The sequence below is a fragment of the Loa loa genome (assembly GCF_000183805.2).
Source record: "Loa loa unplaced genomic scaffold supercont3.4, whole genome shotgun sequence".
Taxonomy (NCBI): Eukaryota; Metazoa; Nematoda; class Chromadorea; order Rhabditida; family Onchocercidae; genus Loa; species Loa loa.
This window is the reverse complement of record NW_018108184.1, coordinates 678,495-697,110: the sequence shown is the minus strand read 5'-3', so window position 1 is coordinate 697,110 and position 18,616 is coordinate 678,495. Positions and strand designations below refer to the sequence as shown.

The window sequence follows — 18,616 nt, the reverse complement described above, 5'->3', positions numbered from 1 at the left end:
GACTGGATTAAATAATGAATTGAGGTAAAATTCCAAAAACTGACATTCTCTGGTTTAATATTTTTGGGACTTTTTTTTGGATGATTATTTTTCTACCATCACTCTACCTATTCAGCATTTTAGGTATAAATAAATGTACTAGAACTTTTCTGCAAAAAGATATATCTAAAATGTGGAATACGGTGTGAAATTTGCAACGCCTTAACAACCCAAATTTAAGAAATATTTGTCTCCACTGACTGGGTTAATGAAGTAGTATTGATATCAGTCTCGTCGGCTTCCTTTAACTCATCGAATTTTGTGTGCAGTCGGAGAGACAGGCGAGCAAGATCGATCGGATCAGTTTCATCCTCTTCTATTGATTCGCCTGCATATATACATTGTTGCTAATATTTTATTACAATACTGCCTCAAAACCATAGTATCAAACAATATAAAGCAACCTTTTTACCGCTTAGCTTTATTTTGTAAACTTTCAAGAAAATTTCCCTTGACTCCAAAAATAATATTGATTTAAAATGATTAGAACTGATGAAAAACCTACCGAAGAAATGCTGTGCTAAGGCATTCAACGAAAGCGAACGTTTGAACAGTGAGCGATAAAGCAGCACAATATCTTTTACTTGCTCTTCTGACACCTATAACTTTACATATAAATAGTGTGGATATATTTTTTGAAGTTGTGGATATATACACATTTTTTTTTGAGTTATGTGGCGAGCACTACAAAAGCTTTTAAGAAACCAATATACATTCATGATCAGCACGTGCAGTCACAAAAGACGATAATAATGCAGAATAGAATTATTGAAGAATTCTAGTGAAGTTGTGGGTATATATTACTTAATTTCAAAAAGATTACGTAGAAGTGGATTGTATCAAAGCCGGAATTTCCAAGAAAACATGACTTTATCATGTTGTAAATGATTCATTTTTCTACTTCTAAGGATATTATCCTGGATAACTTGGATAACGATAAGTGAAATACTTACGTGAATGTTTAGCATTTCAAATAGGTGTTCAATTTGGTATCCAATGATTGTTATTTTTCTTGAATCAAGTATAAAAGTTTCAAAGATACTCTCTTCAGTGTTTGTGAATTATCCATGTCACGTTTTGCTCCTGGTTCCTTTATAATACTGCTTATGAAACAGTTGCCATCTTCGTCGACTGCAGAAACTTCAGATACTGACTTATCGCCAGTCTAAACTTGGGACTTATAGCAAAATTCATGATATATTGCTCAGAATCATTCTCAACATACAGCTAGTATAAATCCTAATAATAATGTCACATCTCCTAATAATAATGGTGCGACCTCATTCAAAATACAAGAATTCATAATATTGGCTGCCGAACTGCACCGTCAATTCACTGTGGTTAAATGCCACTGTTGTTCATCATATTACAGGGTTCAAAGTTATTGACATTGTGTTAAAAAGTTATTAATACTGTATTGAAAATTGAGGACTATAGGTAAACAGTACCTCGTTGATTGTATATTTCGCATAGATCGCAACTCTACTTCCTCGTTCCGGTATCTTGATTTTGTTTGAATCCAGATCGTTCCAAAATACGGATCGTGGAATTATAGCGCGATTTTCATCTTTGGCAGCTGGAACTGATACATGTGAGGAATCGTCCGTTTCTTTTTGGATAGTTTAAATAAGACGTCAAAAAAATCAATCACCTTCTTTAGCAACATTTTCTTTATCTTGCACATAATACAGGACAGCTGGTAATTTCCAACAAGCATGCAGACGCAGAGCCTCATCTTCTGAGATTCGTGTAACAGACCAATCGTTGAACAATATCCAGCAAGAATCCTTGCAAGTAAAAATATTTAACCAGCACAAAATGACAGAGGAAAGTGAGTTAAAAACAAAACTACTACATACCCGTTTTGACCTGATCGCAGTGACCAAATGCTCGTTGGTTCCCTCTTCTTCATTTTCGTTGATGATAAATATGCCTGCTGCTAGGTGAAAGGATGTACTACTTTCCATTTTATTCTAAATTTGAAAGACTGTAAACAGAATAAATAAAAATTATTGAAATTCTCAGTGAGCTTCTATAAATAATCAGAATCAGAACTAAAGATATTTAGTTCTTCCAAATGATTCGCTACCTCCGAAACCGTGCAAATACCATCCGTTATTTTGATATGTACTGAGTTCGGCAGATAGTGAGGACATTCAGAATATGAGGTAGTGCCTTCCGTCATTGATGTCATTGTTTCAGATTGACTAGAATGAATTTGAGGTTAGACAAATAAACTGTTCACAAATATCGTCCAATCCTAAAGCAGCATTTTGAGATACGAATGCAAACAAGAGAATAACTACTCTAGTTCTTAAATGAATTACTTGTTTTCCGACCTGCCAATTCAAATACATCTTCCGGGTCCATGAATGATTACCGATAAGAATTCGTGAAATATGTTGTTAGGATGAATGCCTTATAACGTATAACTCAAACTTTAAAATTATATCGCTTGCGAATGAAGAGCAATACAAAAAATTTAGCAGATCTGCCTGCCTTGCTTTTAATTCCGTCCTCCCGGCGAGAAAAAAGAATCCAATTTAGGTTATATGTTAACATAAACCTGTCAACATTATAAAAATACCGACAATTAGGATTTTTACATTTAATACCATACCTACAAAGTTTCACTTTTTGTTCTGTTATTGAATTCGACGTTATCGCTGCTCGACTTTCAAATGCCTAAACAGCAAAAACGGAAAAGTTCAAAAACTAAAGCTTTACATTTCCGATTTTCATCTTTTTCAGTAGCAAATTATTCTTCAGATTTTGAATAACACTAACATTAAATAAGCAAAAACACTTCATGACTCATATATAATACACAGGCTGAACAAATAACGAAAACTAGCAACTCAATAAAATAGTATGGTTCAGCAATACTTAAATTTCGAAACAAAAAAAAAAACCTGGATGTGGGAAATCCAAAATGCTTGTTCCGTTTCTGTACTGGCTGTCATATCTAGAGCGAGAATGTTCGGGAGTGAACGCACACGACGTGTTGATGCGAATCGTGCTAACTTCCCACACTTTTGGCAGATAGCTTCATTTTGTTCGGGACAGTTTAGGGTCTTTTCGAGTAATGTACAAAATCCAATTTTTTCATTATCTGGAAGTTATTTTCGACGAAATCAAATTGTCGTTTTGGAGCCGAATTTGGGAAGTATAAATGAAAGTAACTCAGTGAAAGAGAATACAAAAAAATTCCCAAAAGCATGTCATCCTTACTTGTTGGATATGCTAGTGACATATAAAGCTGGGATAAGGCTGACTGATAATGCTCGGAACACCGGATACAGTGATTATTCAAAGTAAACGAAATCTCCAGTTCCTTGCGAAGCGCCACTCCAGCAGTAGTTTCAGAAAGCTCCTGTTAATAAGCATAGCTCCTAACAACATGATTAAAAATGAACTATAGCTTAATAAATAGAATTCCTCTCTACACTTTCTACTGTTGATTCATCCTTCTTATTATCTAACTAGTGAGAATATAAAAATATCTTTATATAGCCACTCATACTTCAATATATTCCGTCCATTTCTTATAGTTTAAACAACGAGAATACAAAAAGCACATCTTTTGACACATCATTTCATAAATTACGAAATAATGCATACCCTATCCAGTACTTTGCTGAAAGCTTGCATAAATAAGTGAACTGCTTGCGCCAAACTTGCATTAGCAACTGCATCTGCCCATTTTTTACCGTCATCAATGGATCGAAAAGTTTTCATAAAATTTTTGGCCTAGAAGTACAGTAAAAAATATTAAACCATGCTGTCAGTGTCAGAACTTCTACTCAACCGATATAATGTGCTTATCAGTGACTACACCAAAGGCCGATAGCAACCGCAATAGCTACAGTATGTTCATTAATCCAATAATTATGCTTTGATGCAGCTGATTCCACTTAATCTGACCACAGCGAGTCAATAAACAAGCTGCATACCTTTTTTTTTCGCACAAGTTCTAGGATCATGTTCTGCCGCACTTCAACAGCACCTGACTCCTACGGCTACTACGTGAAAATTTATAGCCTACTCAGACAATAAGATGACCTCTTCAAGTTTTGCAGTTTAAACATTTTCGAGAAACTTCCGAAAGCTTGCTCACTCATTTCATCATTGAAAAAAAAATGATCATTGAAAATGATCTTTTTTTATCATTTGAAAGATTGAAAAAATCACATACCGACAACACACTCGATACTGGTCGGTCTGTAAGTAACCGAAAGAGGAGATTCATTTCACATGAAATGCAGCCCTCCAGATAGCAGAAATGCGAAAGAAAAACAGTTCTTACATTCATCAGATGATACATTGCCTGAAATGAAAAAAAGATTTCCTAAAAACATGTGGTTTCCTTTACAAATGTTTTGCATTTGCAGTTCAGCTTTGGGCCGTGAATGATGAAAATTTATCAACGAATTGAATCCTCCTTGACGACTGCTTGAAATTATGTTAAATCTTCAACTACAGTATACGTTTCGATGCATTAGGAAGTTTTTTTTAGCATATCTATAGCAACAGGAAGATACACTTTTCAGTAGATGATCGTGAATCAGAATATAAATTAGAATAAAGACCAGAAAAGCGAAAAATGTTATAAAATAATCGTGAATTATAAGAATTACAAGTAGAAGCATGCATGCAGGACTTGTTTCGACACTATTTTCTAATACATTGAATTCAATGCGATTATATCGCTTAGAATCAATTTCGTCAGCCTTAGAGGTTAACCTTCCTTCGGAACGCAAATAAAACTTCGGAATGTGGAATAGTTCATCACTCTTCATTGCTGAAAAGAAATTTTTATCAAATCTTTGAACATTTTTCAATAATTAAAAGACAGTGTAGGAAAATAATACGGGAAATTTTGAAGTTGACTAAGTTGAGCTTTAGCTTTAACACTGAACAGATTAAACTGATGCAGGAAGTACCATTATAATTAATTTTAGAAAGCTGAGTGAATGAGTATCAGTGATCCGTATTAGAGAGATACTAGCTTAGGGATATTGAAAGGAAACAGTAGTTGAAGACGTTATCGAAAAACCTTGGATATGCCCGTAGGGCTGTAATATTATAAAATCGAAATTACTATTTGAAAAGCGTTTATCATGAGCGGAACTTGTATATGGACAAACGTTAAAGCCGCGCAATGGTGTACCAGCACGAGGATTATGAGCATATCCAACAAACTGTACCATCCGCATTGAATCAATCACCTTTTCTGATATCGGGTCTGGCTGCCTAAAACAGAAAAGGTAAAGAAATTATTTTAGGCATAACCTACATATTTGGAAAACTTTTCTCCCTTGGCAAATTTCCCGAAAATCTTATATTCCTCATAAGTCCGAATATTTGATAAAGTTATACGACAGTGTAAAGAAAATATACCTAAACCGTCTAATACACAATTGTTCAGGCCAATCTGAAGCATAATGATCATCCATCGGAAACGGAAGAGGAAACACTCCATACGATGGCTCGGGATCGTCGATGTTCACTGGTGGATGAAAAGCAATCTGAAAACGAGCTGTTGCAGTGAAATCTAACAGACAAAAATTGTCCAAGTAAGTAATGCCTTTGCAGGACGGAATGTCAAACAAGATAAAAATCATCACCTTTCTAAAGAAGGATACACATCCGCTACCTAGAATGCTGGTGATTCCTAGAAATACAGCTGGAAAGTATTATTCATTTATAGAGAATCGATTAAAATTCCGCTTACCGGATCTGGAAAATCTGTGCCCCAAGAATTTTCATTAAAAATTGGCTCCATTCGATCCGAGAAAAGGTGTATTAAACCTAAAAATCTTCATGTAGTATCAATTATAGAGAATAAAAATATAAATGCTTTTATCCTGTTAATTACTTAATTTAAAATACTATCTTTCCAGTTCTTTGTTAAGAGCCCCTATCTTCTACTACGAGAATGAAAAAAGAGCTCTTTCGATAGGCTTAGTTTATAAATTAACTTTACTTAGCTACATTCAACGTTGCTTCTAGAATTATTCAATTAAATTTTATATTCACAAAATTATTGAAAATCTGGCCTACCCGTTTGATCACCAAAAGCAATACACTGCTTCGAAGTGGATACATCAAGGGATGTAATAGCAAAGCCATTTGTATCTAACTGTATAGGCATCTGACCAGATTGCTCATTCAAATCCATTATGATTAGTTCACCACTCTAAGAAAAAGAACGCATGTATCTTCTTCAATTTTAGCTTTTGCGCAATAATTTTATATGCTATGTGCATTAGAATTCGGAAAAAATTAGTTATAAAAATCGCTGGTGTGTTCGTAATATTTATTGCTACAAAAATTCCAAATTCAAAAAATTTATAAAAGCATACCTGAGAGCAAACCATAATCCGACCATCCGAATAAGATGGCAGAAATCTGCAATATGACGGCGCAATTGGTAGAGGTACCGGGGGCAAACTACGCAGCGTTCTTAGATCATAAATCATTATGAACCGGTCACCTGCCATTTTACCCAATCTATAATAGAACCTATACGCTAGGATATTTATTTAACGATTCATTTAATTATTAGCAACATCAAGCTCAGAAAAACACCGCACTGACCATTTTTGCATCAATAATGCAAATAAGACGGGGAGATTAAAATGGCTATGAAATCGTCATGTGATTCATAGTTCTGTACCGATGGGCGAACCTCGAAGAGTTAGACTGAAAGTATGGTCACAGCTTAACATTACAGAAATTGTTGAGGTGTCAAAGTCATTCTAATTTGGTCAATTTGAATCAACCACCAACCGTGGAGAGTAACCGCATGTGATAAGTTTATTGCCACAAACATCAAAATCAGCTACCGATCCCTGATGTGCTTGTAAGGCATGGATTGCATCCACTGTTGTAAGATGTCGGAGTGTTACCTAAAAAAGAATTCAACAGAAAATACTCCTTTCCTATTAAAAACAAAGGACTAATCCTAAAAAAGAAAAAAACTGAGGTGTCTAACTGAAACTCACGTTTCCCTCTGAATCAGAACTGAATAAAAATTTCTGATTCGACCGTAGTGCCAAGCAATTTTTCTGTTTAACAGAAACCTGAAATTAATATTCCTGTTTTAGAAGAAAATCCATATTTTCTTGATTAGAGTTCTGGTGGTCAGACTACTTGGCCAAATTTACCTTTTAAAAAATTTAATGTTGGAAATCTTCAAAAACCTAACAATTCGTATTTCTTTTTGTGTTTCCACATCAAACTGGATGATTTGTTGCTGATTACCGCCTAACAATAATTTATGCGGTACATCTGAAAGTCGATGCATGCAGGTAAGATCAGTCATATGATCGGATCTGAAAATAATGTTATAAATCCATGTTTGAAAAATTTAGTGTTGAAAAAGCATTCCTACGTACCATATTTAATTTTGCGTCATTTCTGTTAGTGTAGAGCTACTATCAAAGCTGATGGCTAACCTCAAGAAAACCGAACATGGCACGAATTAGTGTTACAAACAGTGGTTTTGCAAATACCAATAATAAATTTCTATGATTAAGGAACTTTTTAAATGAATAATCTGAATGGCTACGAGCTTACGTATGTGTAAATAACGAAATGCCTTGTCGACGATTAGCTCTTAAGCGCTTTGATGTTAGTGAGAAAATAACAGTTTCTGAAGCAAGCAAAGAGCGAATGCTTGAATTACTTGCTGATAAGAATGCTGTGTACTTGTCAAGTTGTGCACCGTAAAACGACACTACACGTCCCTGAAAATTATGGAACTGTAAAAAGTACTAGAAAAGTATGCAAATTCATGTGCTATAAATCTCGTTTTAGGTCTTATGAAGAAGTAAATATAATTAGGAAAGTAAATCTTAACCAGCTTTACATTTGTGAATCTAAAGTTTATCAGAAGTATATAGGCTTTGAGTATGTATGGAAGACAAAATAGTTACTTCACGATCCCGGTGGAACAGTTATTCTAAGGATAATATCAAAGTAATCACCCTGAAAATATTTAAGAATTGTAATGAATCCGGATTTAAAATCCGAAAATTCCTACAATCACTTCGTGAACCTCTGCACTTTTTCCCCTTCCGGAATGGCAGAAATATTTATCTCGTTAATAAATTTCATCATCTGAAGTAAATCACCATGTTATTTCCGGTCCAAAGAAGTTCCTGGTATGAGTCGAATGTAAGTGCTGTAATGAAATGTGCAAGTGCTGCATTCTGTGGTGTTGTTGACAGTAATGCGAAGCCACCTTCCGGAATACGAGCTTCGTTACTCTAGAAAAGCGATGATGGGTGAAATTCAAGCCCTTTCCTTTCGATATCTTCTGAATGTTACATTCTCAAAAATGTGTAAAAGTAATTTCTCAATCTAAACCGTATGATTAATAAGCTTAAATAATTCACTATTGAGTATCCGTCAAGTTTCCGATTTTGTACATTTTGAGAAATGTAGGAATTAAGTTTTAAATCGGTGTAAAATCCATACCATTGGAGTAAGACCGTCCGCAGATATTAAGACATCTTCACTATGTCCTGGTGATGAACCGTACATTCGCACCTGATCCCTGCTTCCAAAACTGGTCCGGAGGATGGGTTAATCTACAAGCAGCATTATTCCGGTCCCGACATCAACCTGATGCACTGCTTAATGCTGGCCACTCACTTATCTGACCGGTTCTTTTCGGATAGCAATTCCTCCTTTCCGCCCCCTTTGCGGCAGTAAGACGAACTCCATCATCCTTCACCCATATCCTTAACTCTCTTACCACTAGCAATCTATATCGTCTCTCCCATTACAACACACATCAAAATCTTAGCAGTCATTGCTGTCTCCTTATTTTGTATGTTATATCTTAATTCTTCTCATTATCAAGACATTGAATGATACTTCCTTTAACTCGTACTACCTTTTTTCGTTTTTCACCCTATTACAACTTACAATCTCAGCTATCCTGCTCTTCTCAAATCCTACCAACTCCCCACCCCTCAAATTTCTTAACCACAGTCACCTTGAAACATTCGAGGATATAATCTATGGGTTAAGTGACAATTAGCTATAGTTCGATGTGAATTAACTGATAGTGGTTGTCGCAACAATGTCCTGTGATTCCTTATATTTCTCGGAGGTCTTGTTGCGAGATTATTGCAGTGACGCTGGAGATTCCAGATGGATTGACAGTCTGATCTAATTTTATCTTCATTTCTACTTCTTTATTTTGTTTCTGCTTCGTCTAATTTAGTTTATGCAGAGACCGTTTCTGCCAGTAATTCCGGATTCCTGATCCAGAAGATGTGTTTTATACCTTAACTTGTTTCTTCCCCTTTATTCTAACTGGCTTATCTTGAATTTGTGTTTAATCTAACTAATTATTTTAATTTGATTAGTGTAATTCATCCATATGAACAGGTCACAAAAGTTTAATGCTTTGGAGACTTATATACACATTCTTTTCGTTTAATCTCAATGGAAGTATTTTTTTCTTCGTAATCTTCCTGTTTTATTTATTAACTTCACTATCAGTTTTTAGTTTTAATTTCATACTGAATTGCTAGTACTGATTTTTTCACTGTCATTGTACTTTGCTTACTGAAATGCTTAGCTAGAACTGATAGAGTTTATGATACTAAGAATAAAAGTGTTGAAGAACTGTTATTTCATGATCGGTGAATCATCGACTAATCCGAACACACTTTTTTAATATCTAAATAATGCGGTAAATATTGAGAACAGCGATCACCGACTGCTCCTCAAATAGAATGTTCATTCCATTTTAATGTCTTTTTGGAATTCCGGATTCCGGTTCTGGCAGATTCTTTTCTTCTTTTCGGAAGACTCTTTTCTTTTTTTTTTTTTTTGGAAGATTCTTTTCTTTCTGCTGTTTTGGAATGGCTAACATTCTTTGCTATATCAGTAGGATTATGTGCAATCACTTGTTCTGTCATGTGATAGTATGCGATAATGGAAGTGAAATAAATTTTAAAACATATGCAAATGTGTTAACCCTTCTACTATGTGGAATAACGAACATGTTCAGTATAACCTCAAATTTTCTCCAAGTTTAAACTTCACTCAATGAGTTGTTGCTATCGTCAGCTTCTTTTCTCGTTTTCTCTTAGGAAGAATGATCTGAAGATTTGATGACTAATGGAGACAGAGGATTTCTTTTATTCTGTCCTGTGAATGAGTTAATTGTCGTAGGTGTTACATAGTATAATTTACAGCGATGTATTCTTTACTATCCCATGCATAAGTTTTGAACCCAATTAAACCCTCTAATTTATACGTATTGTTAGGTAATCTCATGATTACAGGATATTCTGTAATAGTGTTGCCTGTCAAATTCTGAAGAATCTGAAATCTAAAATGTTTCGTCCCATCCGGTCGACGACTTTCTCGAAAAAGAAAAGGAAAAAGGATGATGAAAGTGATGTGGGAAGAAGGGATGCAGAGCCAGCAAATCGCAAATAGTAACTGGTTGAAGTTCGTCCTTTTTTTCGATTCACTGTAAAGTTCCATCAACAATTCATATAATGCTGAGCTATGTTCCTCTCAACAGGGAAATTATTACAGAGAATATCATTTTCATAGAATAGTACAGAAGGATATACGGAACATTCGAATAGAAAAATGTTCCGATGGAGATAAGATATATTGTATTTTTCTATCAGAACTTTTCGAAATTATACCATGCGGAGGAGAATTGCAGCATGATGCGAAGTTCTGCAGGTATATATCTAGAACAGTACCAACCTTCATCAATAGACAAAACAAGTTCGCAATAAATCCCAAAAATTAAAGAATGTTTAAAAGGGAAAATCCCCGCCTTACATAAATGATCGAGTCTCCCGACTCATGTGTAGCTGTGACATTGCAGTTCACAGTAACAGTGAGTGTGACAATTCATGACATACTCCAAGCAGTCTAGTTTCTAACGCACGTCTACGGGTAATGCATGTGCATGTAAGATGAACTTGTAAGGTCAAAAACGGGTGTTGTTGAATGAAACTATCGTTGAAGTTTGTCTTCAAGAATTTATGTGCAATTAGAGATATATTACTAGCAGAAATTATTACGATTTCCTATGGTTTGTTTGCCTGAAAGCGATTAATTTAAATTACTGGATGTGGACCGGTACTCTCCCCATCGTTCGTCTCTCTCTCCATCCCTCTCTTCCTTTTTCCTCTCTCATCTGCATCAGTAACTCTCGGAGCTTATGTTCGTCTGTATGCGTGTGAATGTTAAACTAAATATACCAGTGTGTAAAGGTATGAATCTTTTTCTCATCCTCGTTTCAGTAAACAAAATTTCAGGTTGACCATTGGAATGCACTAATGGTGGGTAGTGTACTCATTGAGAGAGAGAGAGAGAGAAAGAAAGAGGGAGGGAGAGGATCGTAAAAGTTTTTGCAGCATAAGAGCGTGGGTGATCTTGCGGACCATCCCGCTTCGATACATTTATCTAATTATTTAACCCTTCCCCACCCACAGCTACCGAAAGAGACGGGACCCTTTTGCCTTTCCATCTTTCTGCCTGATGTGTAACATCAACAACAGCAGCGCCAGCAGCAGTAGCAGCAGCGGGCTCCTGATAAAATATGATTTGACGACGATTGTGGTGGCAGAAGGCATCATCGAAACGATCAACAGCTGGCGCACTCGTCCATTCAACGAAACAGCAAGGAGAAGCATCTCCAAAGGTATGTATATCCATCCCACTTACAATTCGTACAATTGTCATTTTAGTTATTTGCATGAAATCCTCACAACTCATCATTTTCTGTCTCCCTTTCTCTTCTCTTCCCCCTATTTTCTTTCTTTCTTTTTCTGCCATTCATTTCTTCGGTATAATTTTAAGCAAAATGTAGTGAAATATTTTTAGTAGCGTTTTGAGGATTTTCATTTGCACGGCATTTTTGAACTTTCCCTTTCATTTTTTATTTCATTACTGAACTGTTGTTTTTCCTGTGCTACTATTTCCTTCTACTCTCGAATTTATTTATCTCAAATTGCTCAATTTCGACTCTCTCTCTCTCTCTCTCTCAATTCTCTATTAGTTATTATTGCACTTAAGTCATTAACCTTGATATCTTTATCAAGTGGCAAACATTTCTACCCGCCTGTGTTGATTATTTCACACCATACAGTACGAGCAGTAATTTTTTTATGCAGATCGATTTTGGATTACACTTCAAATTGTCTTTTTTATTTTGCAGTTTAAATCATTGTACGGTTATTTGTTTGCTTTACTTTTTTTGATGTTTATGTTTACATTGTTCCGTTCCGTTTTTTTGTTACTTTTCCTTCTTTTTTTGCTACATATGTAGATATTTTGCTACAAATGCTGCATATTTTACTTCACATATCCCAGAATGTCAATCTCGATTCTTTCCGGATTACTAGCACAACTTTATTTCCGGACATATTCCATATTTTTTAGTACAAATAGTAGGAAAAGTATTTCCGAACAATTACCATTTCTCATACCCACAAAATCTCAGCTACAGTTTAGTAGGATTTGGGAATAGGAGGAGGTACTCTATTCAGACGAGGAATATTCATGAAGGTAACTAAAAATTAGGTAATGAAATCGGGAGATTTCAAATACTTTATAAGCCAGGAAGTTTCAGTGTATGACAGGATTCGACAGATCCATATAGACTAAAAACAACGTTATAGTATTTATGTTTCGTTCAAACAGATTTGGAGAAAATTTCCGATTGCAAAAATCAGTCAATCCATCATTGGAAGACCACAAATTCATCATCAGTAGAGCTTCAGATTAATTTAGAAATTTTGCTCCGGCGAAAACTTCTTTATTCGTCTGTTGCAAAATTTTCACATGACTCTACCTTATTTCATGTGGCTGGGTGATTCTTCGTTGGTTTCAGTTCTTCGAGATTTTTTTACATTTCAAGTTATTCTAACTTTGCGAAATGTGTCATTTCCCAGATTGAGTGTCTTGAATTGTTACTTGACGAACTTTTTCTTTTGCTAAATTCCCAAAGACTCATCCGATATTAAAAGACTCGGTTTGTGATATTTGGCCTGGTCGCGCTGTTAGAGTCTTGTAAAAGATTATAACGACTGAGGGCGCCTTTTTTTTTTAATCTCGTTCATTCTACGATGCGACCTTAGCGGGCTCTTTTTAATTATTCAGGTCTTAAATTTAATCATTTTACAATGAAGTTTTCAGGTTTTGGCTGTACGAAAGAGTTTGCCGTGCTTTCCGCACGGCTCTTAATGGTTCACATCATATCCATCGCGTCTATATGTGAGTGAAGAACCATTGCCACCGACACTTCTTAACTGTATTGGACTATTTGCAATCGAAGTAATCGTATTATTTTGCTAAGCATGTCTCTTGCAAGTAATTATCATTCACATAAGCCAAATGTGCCCATCATAATGGAAGATGTATTTGGTTGGGTACGTGAAGGTAATACGTTTCAAGTACGTGTATGGCTTGATGATACCGAACACGACCTTAATATTGGGTAAGTTTACAATTTAACTGTGTTGGTGATAAATCGACGTCAAAATAAGCAAATGTCAAGTTTTTTCCCAACCTTTTGCTCACTGATCTATAGAACATTGTCCCTATAATAATCAAATTAAGCCAGCTAGACAAGTGCACTTTGTGAAAATTCAAAACTCGACCACTGATGTTCCCAACATGAGTTTTCGTCATGTGTATAATTAATTCAAGTTTTACACAGTTTTCAGTTGCTGTTTTTAGTAATGCATTTATTTCTGCTTTTTAGCGACGACCACGCATTTTCATTGCTTCACTGGGCATCCAAAGAAGGACATGTTGCAATTGCTGAATTGCTACTTTCTCGAGGAGCACGTGTGAACGCGACAAATATGGGTGATGATACAAGTTTACATCTAGCTGCAGCCCATGGAAATCGTGAAATTGTTGTGGTACGTTCATATTGCTTCAAAAATTATAATTCCCAACCTCTTTACCATTATTAACATTGAGAATTTAAACCGTTTCTTCTTCGTTACTCGATCACTTTCATCTCCTTTTTTCTTAATCTCTTGAAACTTTCACTTTCAGAAATTACTTAATCGGAAAGCAGATGTGAATGTAGCAAACGAACACGGAATGACACCTCTTCATTACGCGTGCTTTTGGGGTTATGTGCAAATCTGCGAGGTAAAATAGTGAATTTTGTCCAAAGTAAACTTGAACTTTTATAAGTTCCACCAAATATCATTTCACGAAATTTATCAGCTCAAAAAAATGACACCATCTTGTGGGAGGTATTATTTTATTTGTTTGGGTTTTCATTACCGAAAAGTTTTCCTCGTTTCCATCGCATCTTTCATTAATCAGACATCTATGATTATAATTCAGATAATTAGTTTTGTTACATATTTTTTAGGACCTTATCCGAAGTGGTGCTGTAATAGGAACTTGCAATAAGAAAGGACAGACGCCACTTGATGTCTGCCAGCCGCAAGCTCGTAATTCAATTGCAGGTTCGTTGGTTTTTAATTTTGTTGCTAGTTTTTTAGGTAATTACTTGAATTTTAACAATTTTAATTTAGTTCTCGAAATCCTAGTTACTTTTAACTGCAGCATTTAGCTGTCGTATTTAGAAATTGCCCGAGAACATGGTCAAAATATCAATGAAAGAATACCATTCAAAGATCAGACCTGGAAGGGCACGAAAACCCGCACTAGAGATGCCACACTTTCAAGGTTAGTCTTGCTTAAATTCACTCTTTATTTTCAGACACTCGTACTAAAAGTAATATTAGAATTTCCAATATCATTACGAGTTAACATCATTGTCTAATAGGTTTGATGAAGTTTGTCGTGTCTGTTTTGCTAATGCGCACTGAAATGTTTACAGGTACACAGGCGTTGATATGGCATCTTTAAGTTTATCGGTGAAAATAGCTGAATCTCATAGTGGTGAACTATGGCGTGGCAAGTGGCAAGGGAATGATATTGTGGCTCGAATCTTAGCAGTACCTGAAGTAACTCCACGTATTAGTCGTGACTTCCAAGCTGAATTCCCATCTTTAAGGTATATATTCTTTCCACAATGCATTTATTCCTTTCTTAGTTTACTTGATTTACACATTTTCCATGTTTTTCCAGTTGATCATTTAGTGAAATCGGAATGGATTCAGTACTTCAAGCCACATTCTTTCATCATATTTGTCGCTTTAACATATCGCTGTATATTTGTAAACTTTTTTCCAGAATATTTGCTCATGCGAATGTATGTCCTGTGCTGGCCTGCTGTAATCAACCACCAAATCTTATTGTTATCAGTCAGCTGATGTCGTTTGGTTCACTTTATAACGTATTACACGAACAGACAGGTATAGTACAATATTTTCTTTGCTGTAAATTGGAAAAGTTTGTTTATTAATATTCATCGGCACTCCATTTTTCTACATTATTGAAATATTTCGATTTGTTAAGCTTGTGAAATTATCGGTATAAGTTTCTGTTCAAATATCTCATCCTTTTTGGTGCCCTTTTTTTCTCTTACATAACTGCCGAGTAAGCATGTTTTGAGGCAATTTCAAATCCTATTTTTTATTTTTCCAACATTTAGCAGTTGTAATTGACCAAGCGCAAGCGACAAAGTTTGCTTTGGATGTAGCACGTGGCATGTCATTTCTTCATTCGTTGGACCCACTGATTTTGAGGTATTATCTGAGTTCGAAGCATGTTGTGGTTGACGAAGATTTAGCGGCAAAAATTTCAATGGCCGATACGAAATTCAGCTTTCAGGAAGTAGGCAGGTTATATTCGCCAGCATGGATGTCACCGGAAGGTGAGGATTTTATTGTTGTTGCAGTTGGTACTGGTGGTATTTCGTTTTTTTTTTTTAATGTAATATTTAACCGACAGTTTCTTCGTAACTAGTACAGCGATTAATGCACGCATTAGAGAAATCATAATTATGAAATATCCATTTGGTTTAAGATAATGAGTTTTGAAAGTTAAATGCTGGATTTTCTGTGGAATTATTTCAAACGTTAAAGTTGGTCGATAATTTGTTCTTTTTTTGCAGCGCTAAAGTATTCACCATCAGATTTAAATATTAGAGCAGCTGATATGTGGAGTTTTGGTGTTTTATTATGGGAATTGAATACACGAGAAGTACCGTTCTCAGATCTTTCTCCAATGGAAATTGGAATAAAGGTTGGTTGTAGGGCTTAATTAACTGTAACAAATGAGTGTTGAATAAAGCCATCTTGAAGTATGATCTTGGGAAGAAGGGAACTGGAAAAAGGAGGAAGAGGTTTGTTTGTTTAGTTCTTCAGTATGTGGAATTTAGTTGTGATGTTAAAGATGGGAATCAAGTTTGGAATTCAACTTTAAGAGTTTGAAATTTGGCATCATGATGAATTAGTATCTTAAAGCATATTTTACTTGGAAAGTGCGTTTTAGTCAAGCCATCCTGGAAAAAAAGTAATTATAAGAAACATTAACTTAGAAGATGGATTAATTGTCTTCCTAACCGCTTTAGTCATTATTCCCTCTTTGCTATTTTGTCTTGCGCCCAACAAAAGATGAGTTTTTGTTTAAAGACCTTTTTTTAAAGGAGGTTTGAATTCCTTAAATTTCGAATCATTTGAATTGCAGTTTTCTTTCCAGATTGCACTGGAAGGACTACGTGTCCCATTTCCACCTGGAATATCACGAAATATGGGACGTTTAATGAACATTTGTTTAAATGAAGATCCTGGTCGACGACCAAATTTCGACCAAATAATACCAATATTGGAAAAAATGGCTCAATCATAATTTGGATTCCTATATAATTCTAGTCAAAATTGATCTTAGAAAGAATTTATTCTTATCTTAATATACAGAGTGGTGCTCCTTTTTCTGGGAAAAGGATCAACGCTCAGTGTTATTCGTGTTGTAATTCATCAGGCTCTTATCAAATATGGAGAACATTTACATTGCCACGAATGATAACTTCTCATAATTAAAAACTTTCGCGTAAACCCGTCAGGAGAGGAGAAAACTTGGTTAACGGCGTTTAGTTGTCCGTTTCTATATAATCCTAACTTTTCTGTTTGAGATATGGTTCACAATCAAAGTGGTCTCTTCCATATCCGTTCTCAAAATGAATTTTTCCTCTTAATTTCGTCTTTAAATTCTACATATTTTGCTTATTTCGTACCATTTATCCTTTTCTGCTCTAATTTCCAAGAATTAGTATACGTTGTTAGTATGTATTCGAAGTTTTTTAATATTGCTGTCCATCTCTTATCCGGTATTACTACTGCTTGTTTCTTTACGTGATTTTTTTTCTTGAATATCTGCAAGATAAATGAAAAAATTTCCTGTTAATTTTCTTAAGGACGGTGGACCATCTATGTTTCGCAAAAGATAAAAGACAAGCTATTGGAATTTCTAGAATTTGATAATGTTGCCAAATATCTACATCTTTTCATTTAGTTTTAGTGAGGAGTGTGTGTTTATATCATATATTTTGTGTTCACTGTAAATTATATGGTGCTTCTACTTTTCTCTTCGTTTTTAAAATTTGAAATTTTAAATGAACTTTTTGTAGAATCAAACTAGTCAGAGTTGATTCCAGCATTTCTTCAACAATTGCAAGAAAATAGGAAAGGGAGCAGTCGGAGAAGCAAATAAATGAGTTTCACTTTCAGAAGCCTCATTTTGAAAATCTCTAATTAAATAAACTGGGAATATTTCAAGCGCTTTCTCCGCTCCCTTCCTTTCCTTGTCTTCTTGACTTTACCCTGTGCTAATTTTCCATTATGCAGATTTTTCTATTGAGAAAATGTGCTTTATAATTTATTATTTTGTTATTTGCAGAGGGACTTATTTACTTAATAAATCTTTAAGTGCTGAGAGAATTTATGCTGCAAAAAGCATAGTAATACATGATGAAAAAAGATAGAAATGAATTTGAAATTAAGATTCAAATTTAAAAGTTCAGTAAATGGAAACCATTTCAGTTGTGCTGTTTTTTACGGTGAGAATATGATACAATGCTAGTAAGATAGATCCTTATCCATATTGGGGACGATGCTTATATGGATCGGTCAAGCGTTTCATTCTTTATCGAGTTAGAATTTTACTAACCTTTTTAAACTGTGTCCCTGTTTGGTGGAGATTTAAAAGTCAATGACTTTGTCCTAATGCTACTATGTAGTATATTTATCCAGTTAGAATGAGCTAGCTAAAGTGAATTATAATTTCAAAAAATTCATTCATGCGTACCATCAAATCAATCTCAGCCGTAGTAGGCCTAGCGCAATGTTGTTTGATGGTAGGATAAGAGAGTTAAAGAATGGGTATTACTGGTATACGGGAGGCATCTCAGGAAGATGGACGACAATTGACTGAACTAACTGATATGTCTGCTTACCAATGTCCTCATTTTAAAGCTTCTTTTTCTCTTTCTTCTTTTAACTTGTTCATACAAATTCCTATTGCCTCAAGTTACTTTCAAAATTCAAACGTTCATTTGGATGGTATCAGTGTTTCCAGTCTTATATCTGTTATTGCGGAACAATTATGATTTAACCAGAATGACGAATTTTTTTCTTTTTTTTTTNTTTTT

General features: G+C 35.0%; 4 protein-coding genes across 4 annotated transcripts; 1 reads left to right on the top strand and 3 right to left on the bottom strand.

The window, feature by feature from the left end:
• Positions 1–215: 215 nt before the first annotated feature.
• LOAG_00636 (hypothetical protein) lies at positions 216–8,589 on the bottom strand (the record flags this gene model as incomplete). The annotated part of the gene is made up of 24 exons (XM_020445501.1): positions 216–367; positions 545–638; positions 1,082–1,204; positions 1,488–1,615; positions 1,691–1,826; positions 1,899–2,012; positions 2,129–2,246; positions 2,660–2,724; positions 2,952–3,151; positions 3,271–3,412; positions 3,661–3,789; positions 4,235–4,366; positions 4,677–4,840; positions 5,141–5,292; positions 5,440–5,567; positions 5,774–5,850; positions 6,103–6,238; positions 6,405–6,552; positions 6,832–6,950; positions 7,047–7,124; positions 7,250–7,376; positions 7,621–7,790; positions 8,178–8,312; positions 8,524–8,589. The coding sequence occupies 24 exons, from the start codon at positions 8,587–8,589 to the stop codon at positions 216–218; spliced, it is 3,033 nt and encodes a 1,010-aa protein (XP_020304047.1).
• Positions 8,590–9,785: 1,196 nt separating this feature from the next.
• LOAG_00635 (hypothetical protein) lies at positions 9,786–9,980 on the bottom strand (the record flags this gene model as incomplete). The annotated part of the gene is made up of 1 exon (XM_003136175.1): positions 9,786–9,980. One exon carries the CDS (start codon positions 9,978–9,980, stop codon positions 9,786–9,788), a length of 195 nt encoding a protein of 64 aa, XP_003136223.1.
• Positions 9,981–11,348: 1,368 nt separating this feature from the next.
• Positions 11,349–16,986, top strand: LOAG_00633 (TKL/MLK/ILK protein kinase). The gene is made up of 11 exons (XM_020445500.1): positions 11,349–11,734; positions 13,231–13,531; positions 13,799–13,961; positions 14,101–14,199; positions 14,429–14,525; positions 14,646–14,748; positions 14,903–15,079; positions 15,259–15,380; positions 15,620–15,841; positions 16,082–16,212; positions 16,669–16,986. The coding sequence occupies exons 2-11, from the start codon at positions 13,392–13,394 to the stop codon at positions 16,816–16,818; spliced, it is 1,404 nt and encodes a 467-aa protein (XP_020304046.1). The 5' UTR covers positions 11,349–11,734; positions 13,231–13,391; the 3' UTR covers positions 16,819–16,986.
• On the bottom strand, positions 11,497–11,868 carry LOAG_00634 (hypothetical protein; the record flags this gene model as incomplete). The annotated part of the gene is made up of 1 exon (XM_003136174.2): positions 11,497–11,868. One exon carries the CDS (start codon positions 11,866–11,868, stop codon positions 11,497–11,499), a length of 372 nt encoding a protein of 123 aa, XP_003136222.2.
• Positions 16,987–18,616: the final 1,630 nt, after the last annotated feature.